This window comes from Hylaeus volcanicus, chromosome 1 (genome assembly GCF_026283585.1).
Source record: "Hylaeus volcanicus isolate JK05 chromosome 1, UHH_iyHylVolc1.0_haploid, whole genome shotgun sequence".
In the NCBI taxonomy this organism is placed as follows: domain Eukaryota; kingdom Metazoa; phylum Arthropoda; class Insecta; order Hymenoptera; family Colletidae; genus Hylaeus; species Hylaeus volcanicus.
This window is the reverse complement of record NC_071976.1, coordinates 25,954,382-25,968,040: the sequence shown is the minus strand read 5'-3', so window position 1 is coordinate 25,968,040 and position 13,659 is coordinate 25,954,382. Positions and strand designations below refer to the sequence as shown.

General features: G+C 42.5%; 1 protein-coding gene across 1 annotated transcript in view; it reads left to right on the top strand.

Moving 5' to 3' along the window:
• The first annotated feature begins 4,209 nt into the window (after nt 1-4,209).
• Nucleotides 4,210-13,659, top strand: part of LOC128882458 (B-cell receptor CD22) — a 451,951-nt gene continuing 442,501 nt past the window's right edge. The window contains exons 1-2 of the mRNA XM_054134062.1: nt 4,210-4,485; nt 7,860-8,386. Of these exons, the coding sequence (XP_053990037.1) occupies nt 8,293-8,386 (94 nt within the window). The 5' untranslated portion in view covers nt 4,210-4,485; nt 7,860-8,292. The remainder of the gene's footprint in view (nt 4,486-7,859; nt 8,387-13,659) is intronic.

Genomic DNA, 13,659 nt, shown 5'->3' with positions numbered 1-13,659 from the left:
GTGGCGCCCAAGAAACGTTGTTACACACCAAACAAAGTTGCTCGTGTCCGATGGATAGCGACGTCGAGCGTCCACAGTAAAATACTCGGTACAATTTAGCAAAGTACGATTTCGCCCGGGTCGCGTGTAAGGTGGCTTTTCTTCACGTCCGTGTCGTTACTTATCGTGCGATCCTCGCAGATACACATCAGAAAGTGGCATTTAAAAATTGTATCGGGAAACAAATGTTCGGGCAGTGATTTAAGGGTGCACCGTGCTATGGATGTTCGAGACAACAGTACTCCCAGCGGAAAGCCGGGGTGTTGTTGGCCGAAGGGCGAAGGGAATAGAGACGGAGAAACATAGCTGGGGGTGGAAGAGCACGCGGCGGTAAGTGTCAGTTCTTTTGTGAGCATATAATACATCATCGATGCGGCGAGGGCTTTTAAGCTGTCCTGAAAATACCAGCCGGCTGTACGAGTTATTAATGTCCCACCTCCTTATAAAGTACTCAATTTTCGTTCTGTACGGAAGAGAATTATTAGCCGTAATACGGGCACCGTCGCAACGAAACGCTGCAGTATATCAGACCGTGCGAAAATTACACCGCCGACGAAGATGTTAATATCGGTGAACTTTATCGTCCTGCACGTCTCCAGGAAGTACGCGATAGGAGCACGCGACACCGGGGCTGCACATTGTTTTGACAAAAGGTTGGACCATCGAACTTTATCGCGCGGATTGCAAAAAAATCAACCCCCGGATCCCCTTGTAACGCGGACTCTCGACTGGCCTTCGGCTGGAACACCGTAAATCACCGGGACCCCTACCTGTGTAAAGATTAACTCGATCGATTTCGAACGTATCCCTCCATTCAAGCGATTATTCAATTCAAGGTAGACCATTCAGCATCGCTGGCTCTACATTACGTCGCCATGGCGAGTTCTGTTCACCCGAGAACGTGCGATAGGAAATCAATTCTTGGGGAAGTCTTATATTTGGGATTAAATCAAGGTAATCAGGGAATCGTCTATTCAAATAGCTCAACCGAGAGTGTTCGGCGGCCTCGATGATCGAGTTGGTCAAAACACGCGATATGGAAGGATGTAGGGTAACTGAATGGGTTAGGCTTTTATGGAGGTGTAGTCGTTTTGTAGTGATTAACCTTTTGCACTCGAGAGGTGACTCCCAGTCACCGCTACGTTTCCTTTAGGTTTCATTTCTTTGGAACTCGAAGTGTCAATAAAATGATTGTCGTTGAGGCAAAGGTGACCTGATTTTCAAATCTCAAATTAGAGATCTCAGTTTCGAATTCAATCTAAGCTTAGCATTCGTGACAATAGAATGCTAAGAAAGCATCACGAGTTGCTAATACAAACCAGAAAAAAAGGCCTCGAGTGCAAAGGGTTAATTGTTTGGTGTGTTTTTAATCGGGTTGGTGTGTACTGTAGGTTTGAAAAGTTTGGTATCGTGGTGTATGGATGTGCATTGTTGGTAGAATAAACAAATATTTGTATCTTCTTTGAAAGTCGATTTTCATCGAAACAACGATCCATTTTCGATTTCTTTTAATTGTTAAGGTAATGCAGCTTCCTAAGTCTCTGCAACGTGGTGACTAGATCGCATGAGCACTTGGAAAACATCCAAATTCAGTGAATAAATCATTGATCTTTTCATTCAACGATTGAATCCACACATTTGCACCCCCTTGCAACAGTACGACATTTTCATGGTGGTTAATCTCGCTAACCGTAACTAGTTTCTTTTAGATTCTAAAAAAGTAAGCCCCACCAAAAAGTGAATCTTAAACCAATCCAAGTGTGTTTTGCAAATAGTTGACAATATAAACGCTGTATCGTCTGTGTTCATTCGTGTTTTAATCAATTTGCATCTTATGGATTATGCCCACCAAATTTTCTTTCTTGATCAAATACAAGTGTCCTTATATATAACAAACATACAATGAATAGATAAAATGCATTTTATTTTTAAAATAGAAATCAGAAGAAAAATAGAAATGGACGAAATATACATCAAGCATGTCTTATCTTCCCATTCTTAGAATCGATCACCATTGTTTACACCCTGTGGAATACTATTTAAGTAATACTCGTGTAAACATCGCCACCTTAACCAACAAGAAGTCGATGTGTACGGAGTATAATCGTAAAGATTGATCAATTCCCATCTTTCGCAACGGAATGCATCGATAGTAGAGGAATTTCAGTGAATCGTTCGGAAAGAGTGTACGGACTCGAAGTTTGCTTCGCGTCTTTGATGGTTCGTCTGCGGTTTTGTATCGCTACGTATCGCCTTTTCCGACCGATTGTGATGTCGGAATCACAGAAGAATGGTCGAGACATACACTTTAAGCAAACTTTTTACCGACGAGACTTCTCTTGGCTTCGCCTTCGGTTCTTTTCATGCCTTTCATTCTTGGAAAGGGCTTGTTTACGGCACCCAGTAGATACCGTAAAATAGGGAATAGTTCCCTAGAGGCAAGATGGAATTTTTCTCAGGACGTGATTGGAGTTAAGTCCTTCGACGTCGTTGCGACCGTATCTTCGTCGGTATATATATATATATATACACGCGCCATTGTCTTGAATTTATTTTGGACAGTACACGAAAAGAACGGTATAATTTTCAACGGTATCGTTATCTTTCTTTCCTTTTTGATTTTATTTTAAACGAATAGTTGGGAAGTTCATGAATACTTAATTACTTTCTTGCTTGTTTCTCCGATGTTGATTTCACCTTTATTAACTTCAGACGTTGGCATCTATTTTTAAGAATGCAATGTTGGTCGTCGGAAATAGGACTTTTAATTATTTCCTCTAATATTAAAGAGTTGCCTCACTTTTGCAACGAAAGATTGTGTTCTTTTCGTATAACTCCGAATCCAATTAGGAAAAGTCACGTTAATGATGTAGCAGTGCTATTAAAAATTCGTGAAATGTTCCTTTATTTTAATATAGTAAAAGTTTAAGAACAAATTGGACATGATTTTATAAATGATTCGTCTTATGAAACTCTTCGTCTTGGTTTTCCTATCTTTGTTCAGTACTCAGGTGCTTCTTTTGGAGTGTATCTTCTTACAAAACAAAATTTGAGTTGGTGTGTGTAAATTTGGTAGAAATATCCATAAATATAAAATGAACATTAAAAATGGTTACGTAGAGTACGTTTCATGCATATCAATCTAATAGTTTTGAAATTACTAATTGCCCGTGGCGTCTGTCTAATGAACTATAGATTTTACCAAAGAAATAAAAATTGCTACTGTAAAAAAGCATAATTTCTCTGTGACTGTTTGAGAGGCAATCCAATTTCATTCGTATTTAAAGACCAGTTTAAAAAAAAATGACACTGTAATTGACCATACGAACATCGAGCTGTCTTTGAAACAGCTATAGAGTAAAATTTTGATAAACCTTTCGAGGCACATGCAAATATTGCTGAAGAAAACCACAATACATCCAAATTCAACGTAATTCCAAAAAGTGTCCGACTGAACCTCATCTCCCAAAGTAGCCCCAACCACCTAAATCTTTCTACCGAAAGTCAGCCTCCCCGTTCAACAAGTGTACACAATTTTCACCACTGTCGCATCGATATTGCCATGGTACGTGCACCTGGCGTAGTATTATTAGAAGATCGTAGTTCAGGACTGAAACGTCACGGTTTGATGGTCCCATCGCACGGCTGGAAGGTGTAACAACGAAGGGGTGGCTCGAGACCCCCTAGCATAATCTCGCGATCGCTCGATCAAGGGTATCGTTCCGCGAGGCGACGGCGGCGGTTTTCCTTGGCGGCGGGCCTCGTGATTCGGGTGGGAAACGTGGGATAAGGAAAACGGAGCGCGTAAAACGGCGTCGTCGGAGTAACGAGACGTATTTTTAAGCCCGCATGCGGTCCGCGGAGGTCCCGTAGTTGGTGGTGACGCGCGTGCTTGGATTCGACTGGATTCGAGTGCGCGTGGTGGCGCGCGTTGCGCGCAGTCGACGACGGACTCGCTGGGGTGGCGATGCTTTCGATAGTGGGGGTTGAAAGGGTGCGGGTGGGGAAGAGGGTGATCCCCGTCGACGGCGGGTGGGGGTGGGAGCTCAGGGGAAAACTCTCGAGCTCTGGAGCACGCGGGTTGCCGAGAGACAGGGGCACCGGTCGCGTGGTAGGGGGTAGGGGTAGCTCTGAATCCCTCGAAACTCTGACGATGCTCTCTCTCTCGACTCAGTTCCGAAAGCAGAGCCAGAGCCGAGAGTACACTCGAAGCTTGTTCGTTTCGCGTATCGTGTCGAGCTTCTCCCTCTGCTCTGCTTGTACGTCGCGTTTTGTCCGACCGTGCACGCGGATACCATTCGCACTCGTCGATCTTTCGAGGTGCGTCCTCTCCGTGCGACTGTTTCGCAGATCGACGCGAGTTCCTCTCAACGGGATCGCTCGTCACGGAAGCTGTGAAATTAAAAAAATAAGGAACCCGAGGAAACGGTCTCCGTTCACGTTACGGTACGTCCGCCGGTAGTTGGACGGTGGTTTCCTCTTTTATTTGAATTTCATCGGGGAAAACGTTTCGTGGAATTCACGGCCACGGTTTAACGCGGGGGTGGGAGGAAAAAAAAAATTGAGGAGAAACGTGTGCGAGGATGGTTACCGAAAGGAGTCAGAAGGGCGAAAAGGGTCACGAATGTGTCTGGAAAACGGACGGCTGTAAAAGAGTGGAAACGTGCAGCTGAAACCGCCCTCCGCGGAGGTCTTTTTTCGGCCATCAAAGCGGCTGCTCACTTCCTTTTTTTTATTTTTTTTCGCTCAGGAATTCCGCTCCCGCCGGTGACAACGAAAGAGCTCGTCGATAGACTTCGCCCGGGCACGTGTGTGCGTGGGCGTGATGATATTTGAACTCTCGAAGCCGTCAAAGTCTCTGCCCCTTTGGCGGCCTGCGCTTTTGTTCGGTGCACTCCGAAATGCGAGACAGGTAGATGGATGGATAGACGGAGAGACAGAGATAGGGAACCGCGAGATGCATCTGGCATTTAATGGAGATGATGGTCGTTTCCCTTTGTTATCCGGTGGATTCGTTTTGTTTAATATCTAAAGGTCGACGGAACGGCCACGTGTCTCGCACTCCGTTTCTTCGTTTCATATTTATCGTGGCACTCGCGGCGTAGTGTTCAGATACTTTCTTTGAACACCGCGAAACATGACCGAACGACCGCGCAAACTTGCGCCAGTTTCGTTTTCATTCGCGGTTACGCGCGTCTGTTATCGACACGGGATAACAATCGGAGCGCAGAAACGGTACACGGTGGGCGCGAAACGGTCCAGACAAAAGCGAAAGGCTCGATGCATATGCACGAGGGATTTCGGTGATTAGAGGTGGGAGTAAGCCGATGCCAAGATATACGGTTTTCCGTGGATACGTTTCGCGATCTACTTTCCCTTAGCTCCTCGGGTTGGGTATCGTTCCCGATACGACACAAATCTTGCGACACTCCGCGGGAACGTTTTTATTTTAGATCTCGTAAACGAGCGCCGAAGGACCGCGACTAATCTCGACGATTTATTAACTCGCAATCGGAGCAACGATACGTTTAAACGGGCCAAGTAACAAGTCGCCGCTTCGTATATCACCGACGACGTCAGCCAGCTTTAATTTCGTCGAATCGAATCGACGGCCGGGACAGCGTGTTATCGAGACGGTTTTAATTAACAACGATCTTCGAAACGTGGGCGAAATACGTCCAGCCAGCTCCAGGGAATCCTGATTGGTAGACGTGTATTCTATACACTCCCCCCCCCCTCCACCCCCACTACCACACACCCGCTCGGTTACGATCAATTTAAAAGGCCATACGTTTCCGCGAAACACGCGGATGATTTATGTCGCGTCCTAAATACGTGATTTGTACGAATGGCTCGCGGCGAGGGGATCCACGGGTGGAAAATGACGACGAGACCGATGCCGTTCTCTACTTCAATTACGCGTAAATCATCGCGCGCGAAAGCAAACGTTAAATGACTCGCGGTCCATTAAGTCCTCCACGGCTGAATATCATTTCCTGCGACGCGCGACGATTACGTTCAGTCAGAGATGGGGAATCGGAGTTGCGATTACTTTGATTCTGCTTTGATCTTCGAATAGGAGTTCGCTCAGGTTCCCATCGATCCTTAAATAATTCGGGAAAATTTTAAATTTGTAATTACACTTTCACTGGAGTTCCTTTAGACTCTCTTTGCGCTCGACTCTTTGAGTAAACAACGTCGATTAAGCCTCTCACGGTTGAATATCATTTTTTGCTACGCGAAAGCTTTACTTTTTAAAGATGGAAAATCGGAGCCTGTCGCGATTACATTCGTTCCGTTTCGATCCTGTTTTGATCCTTGAAAACGAGTTCACCAGCCATAACCGTACAATCACACCTTCGCTGAAGTTGTTTCGGACTTGCTCCAATTAAATCGATTAAGTCTCTCACGGTTGAATATAATTTTCTGCGACGAGAAACGATTACCTTGGTCTTCCGTAGAGATAGAATCGGAGTCGCGATTAGTTTGATCCTTGATCTTCGAAAACGAGTTCGCCCAAGTTGCCACCGGTGCTTAAATAATCCAGGAAGCCTTAAGCGTGGAAGCATGTGTCTGAATAGTTCAGGGCTTTGAGATTCGACGCGATTCTTCCATCCAATCGCCATCCAATACCACGTTTATTGTTCGCCACGTAAGCGCGAGTACCACTGGAATGCGCAGGAAGTCGATAATATTTTTATAGCGATTCTACCTTCGTTCCTATTTAACGAAGATTGTTATCCCCGCGATATATGTCTTTCAGTTTTAGAGGAAGCTCTCAGCTTAATCGTATAGCACGATATTTGCCGAGTCAAAATCGCTCTGACCCACCTGTGACCCAGCAGGCAATTAACGCGTTAAGTCTTCTAGGATTGAGTAGCTTTTTCATAAGACATGCATCTACAAAGTCCAGAGAAACCTCAGTACGCGTTTGAATGGTTTCGATAGATTTTCTAGACTAGTCCCGAGTAGAATAGACTCTCTTTCAAAGTAGAGTTTGCGCGACTTTGGCGCGTGTCGAAAGAAGAAAGAAAATGCATAAATGTAAACAAATAGAGAAAGTGGTAGTGAAATAGTTTTGTCAATTGTAAAAAGCTGATCACTTTAATAAACGAGGCTCTCTCTGATTAGTTCTCCATCGACAGAATATTTACAGTTTCGGAACGGATCCACTCCTCGAGGTTACAAGGTTGCTATATAAAACAATGCTATAAGAAACACACGTCCAATTAGTTTCGAGCTTCGAGGTTCTATCTTCCGAGTCCTCCGTCGACGAGTTTACGAGAGTCGTAAATCGTTCCACTTCTCGATGTCAGGTCCTGCACGAAATAATTTCGGAATTACGCGTAGCAGTTTCGGACTCCCTCCGATCACTAATTCATCGCGGCCAGAGAGAAACGACTTTCTGCGCGTATGAACCGCGACGAACAAAGCCGTGCTCGGAAGATCGCCACGGACTGTCGTTCCAGCTTCTTCGGTTTAAGCTACATCGCCCACAACGGCGCTTTAGTGTCGAAGTTAACAAGTCTTCTCCGTCGACGTTCCGCCCGAGGAGATTTAACCGGTCCCCTAAACTCCGATAATTGGCCGGGGCGCTATGCATTCGGCGAAATTGCATCAGCTGCTTCGTAGCTGGTAAGGAGCTCGCGCACAAAGAAACCGGCGCGGGCTTTTTCCATCGACGAGCCCTTATCCGACTCTAATTGCGGGCGCACGGTATCGGGGGTGGATTTCGAGGGCGTAACAGACGAGAAGCGTTATTGTAACGAATGCGAACGCGCACAGGTCGCGGTGTAAAGTATGCTTTGACGGATTTACAGAATCGCGAAACGATGAGGAAGACCGTGGCACGCGGAGATCCGCCGCGCTCGAGGGTGAATTCGACGATGAATGTTCGATGAAGAATCCGGCGTCGAGGCGACGGAATCGCGTGGAAGTTTGAGATCGATCGTCGACGAGTTACAAGAGGGTAACAACGTGGTGTGACGATGCGCGTGAAAAGTTGACGACGTCATGTGACGCGAGTAAACTGGAATTCCCGTTGCGTGAACAGCGTTCAGCGCTGATGTTGGACTCCACGACCCGCTCGTTGCTCGAATGGACCCTTAGCCACGGATGACAGCACGCGTGTTTACCGAGTGACCAGTGCGATGCTCGAAAGTTGAACTGGAAACGAACGACACGAACCGCGATCGAAATCGGTGGTTTCGGTGAGGATTACTGCGAAGGATAGAAATCAGTAGTGATGCCGTGATGGGCTGCAGCTCGGGATCGTTCTTCCTGACTACGCTCCTCGTGGGTGGATTACTTCTGGTCGTCCTGCTCTGCGAGACATCCCACGCAACCCGTAAGTTCCAAACTTCCTTCTCTCGCTATTAGATTACGGCTGGACCTCCGTTATCCCAGCCATCTGGGAACACGGTTGGTTCGGTTGAGGTTGATTTTTCGATAACGGACTAACGAGGAAGTCTGCTTTAGATCATACGTTATTTAACGTTTTCAATGCTGAATCAACCTCTCGAGGGATGAATTTTAAATGTATTATTATTTGCTTTCATTGAATATACACAAACCAAAGCAATTTTTCAAACAATTTTCACATAAATATATGCTGGCTCTCTTTGATATCGTATATTTTTTAGATGTAAAAGGTATCGCGAATAACGATAATTCTTGTACAAAATCAAACGTGCAGATATGTAACAAAATCCGTCAAGAGGGTAATCAATGGCAGTGAAAGCCTCTGGACTGAATTAATTCCACGATTCATGTTTTATTAATTGTAAATATACGTGAAAATTAATTGAAGGAGTAAGAAATTTTGCCAGGAATATTCTGCAGTATCTAGTAAAGTTCTCTTTACGTTTTTAAATATATAGTCAGTTTCATAAATATATTCGTACTCTCTATGCCTATTAAAGAAAGTCTAAATTAAATAATAGATGTGATGTTTTCAAATACATTAGTCATTATAAATATATATATGTGTAAAGTATATTCATGTACATATTTATAACGAAACAATAGACATTAAACGTTATTTGAGCAAACATTGCTTGTGGAATGCAAGTCCCATTTAAAACCACAATATAGTTGAACACTAGTGATGGAACCATAAGAAATGATGGATTAGTAATTATCAAGCACGTTTTTTGAAATTCTTTTTTACTTACGAGATATAGACATAACAGAGTAAATTATTCATGAAAAATGTGATACAGGAGAAAGAAGAACGTATCCCCATAGGAGAGCACGAAATTGTGTAATGTTTCTCTTTGATTACTTTACGAAGTAATATATATTCAAATGTGTAATTTAGTTGGCATTAAGAACAATAATAAATTCAGCAGAAAAGTCGTGTACTTCGTAAATTAATAACGAGAAGTACGAAATAGAAGGAAGGAGAAGACTATCCCCACAGGAGAGTAGGAAATTGTACGCTGTGTTTCTTTCATTACTTAATAAAGTAATAAATATTAAGGTTTATAACTCGGTTGGCATTAGGACCAATAATAAATCCAGTAGGAAAGAAAATATTTTAATAATACATTCAATGCGAGCAAAATACTTTTCGTATATTAATAGACACGCTGCCAACATTTTAGACGAGTCTCGTTTGGAAACTCCCCTAATCGAAATAATTCACGAAAATAAATTAGCGTTTCATCCACATTTTGCTGGTGCTCTCGTCGGTAAAGCTGACTCAGCGAACCTTCTAGAAGCGACTAGATTTCGACCTAACCCAGCTTTAGATTCTGATTGCGCATTATTCAACATGGAATAATAAACGATCGGTGATCTATATGTTCTGAAAGTATCAATTTCTAATTCTTTTATTTGCAAGGTCAGAGTCTTTTATCTAGCCTTGGTTATTTTAATTGCAAGTTAGTCTGTTTATTATGAGGCCATTTGGAGCAATTAGAGGATCAACGGCTTAATTTAAGTCTTACTCGACTCGAAATTTCATTTAAAATTAAAAATTCTGGAAAAAAATGGACATGAATTTCGCATAAGCTCGGAAAATGTATCAAAAGTCATGTCTCCAGACGATTGGCTAGAAAATTCTGACGACTATCACCTAAATAACCACATCGACTCCACAACCTAATAGCCATACGAAATTGATCATAGTTTTTAGGTACTATTAATTTATAATTTTTTGAAGTACAGTTCTAGTAATTGTTGCAAGGGGTTGATCTTTCGTGCAAAAATGAATGAAACACGTAGAATAAAACTTTTCCTTACTATATTTGCGGTTATTGGTTACATCGGTTGGTTAGATTCTATGATCAATCTGAATAATGAAAGATGTGTTCTACTATGAAATACACAAATCAGGTGAAACGGTCACGACAGATCGTTATCGACGTCAATTGATCAATTTGAGCGATGAATTGAAGCGAATGAGCCGGTTTATTGGTCAAGGTAACCACCAGACCATATTGCTCGACATCGCTCAACCACACGTTGCTCAGGAGACGAAGGACGTCATCTTTGATGAATACGCTCGCACGTATTCTGGACTTGATCCTGTTTGATCGCCATCTGCTCGTATCGCTTCAAATATCATCCTTGTAACGAAGTCGATGATTTACTTTATTATTTCAACATTGCCAAGTTCTATGGCAATGAAATATTACGGATGCTCCGTAAAAGGTGAAGAGAAATCCTTGTCAATTGTTTGTCTCGTTTCGTAAAAAGGAAACTCCTTCACACATGGAAGGTAATCGAATCGATAGTTGTATTCAATTTTCTTGGGAACACTAGAGACACTGGGAACTGCAGTCTGAAAAATTTACAATGCTTTTAGATATCCTAAATGTATTTACTTCAATGACACATAAAACGAACAAATAATTTGCTGTCTCTTATTCTTTCTTTTTTTCGAATTTTAGTTTTCACTTCCACTTTCAAACTGTCGACTCAATCACCCCCCCGAGTACTCAGGACAATAAGTATTCTCAATGGTCGAAAAAATCGCGACCATCTAACCCTCGCGTTTAATGTATTTAGAAACGGGATAACTCACGCTTCGCCGTACGAAAGAACCGGTTTCGTTGCTTAAAAATTGCTGTAGATAAATGTTATCGTAGCAGAAGTGAATACGGCGCGACTTCGATAATAGACCCGGCCAAGGAGAGACTATCGCTTTACCAAGGAAGCGACTTACTTTATCTCCGTGCGTATTTTCACTGATAATACCGCTTATTGTTACAAAAACTACGCGTTACGTTTTCTTGCTTGTAGACTAAATATTGGCCCGCGACGCTGGGAACATTTGAGAAACATTATTTTCATTGCAAACTCCGCCGTCGTGAATTTGAATCCCCCGTCCAATCGGGGACGTCGATTATTTTGCGCAATTTCGCGCGCTCCGGCCCGCGAACGAAACGCAGCCGCGACGATAATTGCCGGGGCTTAGCGCCGCGGAAAATAGCAGGGAATTCCGTGGCACTTGTCCGTCGCGTTGACTTTCGCTCCAAGTATTTGCCAGGACGTGTTTAATTGCTTCGCGAGTGCTCGGTGATCCATCGTCGTTTCGATCGGCGAAGAAGCGTTTCCTTGAAGCGTGCGGCTATAAAAACACGTTAGGGAGGGGTGGTTTTGTGCGAGCGGCGCGTTGTTCGGGGTGTTTGGGATGTAGGCCGCGGGGAGAAAATGGCGAGGAGCATTCGCGAATGTTGACGGGTGTAAGGATACAAACGAGCGTGAAAGAATAAGACGGTAAGAGACAGAGGGAACGTAACGAGGCACAAGGAAACGAAACGTGATGAAATGGCCTGTTTAGCTGGAATATACGCGACGCATCGTGAAAAGGCAGGAACGATACAACGGAATATAAACCCCTTTCCCGTGGCGGTGTTGGTTCGTTGTGGCCTGTACGGACCTGCTGGTGGACCGACGAGGGTGGAAGAGAATAAGAGAGGGTGGCAAAGAGGGTGTGAACGGGTGCGGTGGTTTGGCTCAAAGGACGTTGAAGCCAGAATGGGACGCGGACGTTGTCACGATGGGTGTGAGATGGCTGATATTCTCTTGTTTTTTCTTTCTTTCTTTCTCTTTTTTTTTTTATTAAGGAGGACTTCCTTTCTGTCTTTCTTCCTGCTTTATTCCTTGTTTTTTCGTCTGGTTCTGTCTTGTAGACGAGTAATGTTCCCTCAGCCCGCTTGTCCTCGTTCATTTCGCCGACGGCCAGCCGGAGTAAACGCAGGCGGATAATATTATAATTATTTCCACGGTACCACGGGTCATCCCCGTGCTTTACATCGACGGCCTGCGCAATTTCAATATCAATACACCGGAGCGTCGATTATCGCAACTTCGATCGACCAAAAATGTCGATTATAAGAAAATTTATTATCATGTCCATTGTCTCGAGCCGTTCATTTCTAAAAAGATCTTCGGTTCATCCATTAACATTAGCACAAGTTGATCACAGTATCCAGGTGACGTTAATTTATAATTCTGAAGTACCAGTTCTAGTAATTGCTACAAGGGAATGATCTTTCGTCCAAAAATGAGTGAAACATGTAGAATAACAATTTTTCTTACTATTTTCAGTTATTGGTTACATCGTTCGGTTATATTCTATTATCTATTGATCGTTCAATTGGTCTGTGATTAGGATACTCTTCGTTATATAATAAAAGTATTTTTATATGGTGAAATCAATGAAATTAATATTTCCTTAACTTCAGTTAATAGTCGAATCATTGGAGTTGTTTGCATCTTTTTGTTTCATTCGGTACGAATCACAAAATATTATGCTAGTTTTGTGTGTTGTTTATACCTATGGATAATAATAAGTAAAAGTAGAACAGAATTATCGAAGAATTATTTTGTTGCATCCTGTTTTACGTTTGCTCGTCAGTATTCAAATTAATACGACCAGGAGTAATAAAAGCATTCTGTGATAATATTTCCACATTTTCAATATTCCATAAAGTATCGGAACGCAATATGCACAGTACGTTATACAATAATGGCTAAGAGTAAAGAAAACGATGAGGAAATATATAAAATGATTTCCTCTTATAATAAATAAACTCTATAAAATAACTAACTAATTATTGAAGTAAAAATACACTATTATTCATCGCGATGTAGTAACAAATAAATTAGAGTACATAATGGTTTATATAACGCTGACCTTTCTACACTACGGTTTATTAAATTTCGATGAGCATTCGTGATCCTCTACAGGAATTACGTAATTTAATCATAGGAAATATTGATGCGTTTCAAGCCGACGCGAAAATCCATCGATGTAAATAAGAATTGATTGTAGTAATTATAAATGAATTAATTTAAGCAAATAATAGGTCGTACATATGATAATATTATTATGTTATATATTTATTACGTTTCGACCAGCATTCGTGGCCCGCTTTAGAAATTACGTAATTTAATCGTAGATTTGTTATTCAAGCTATTATTTAACCGATTTAATTTATTTACATATCATGGCTACTACAATGTTTCTTAATTACATCGGTGGGTTTTCACGTTTCGATTCAACACTTCGTGCATACGGATGAACGAAATCTACGATTAAATTATGTAATGTTCGAAGAGGACCATTGATGCTGTTTCGAGCGCAATAAATGTACGTTATAATATCAC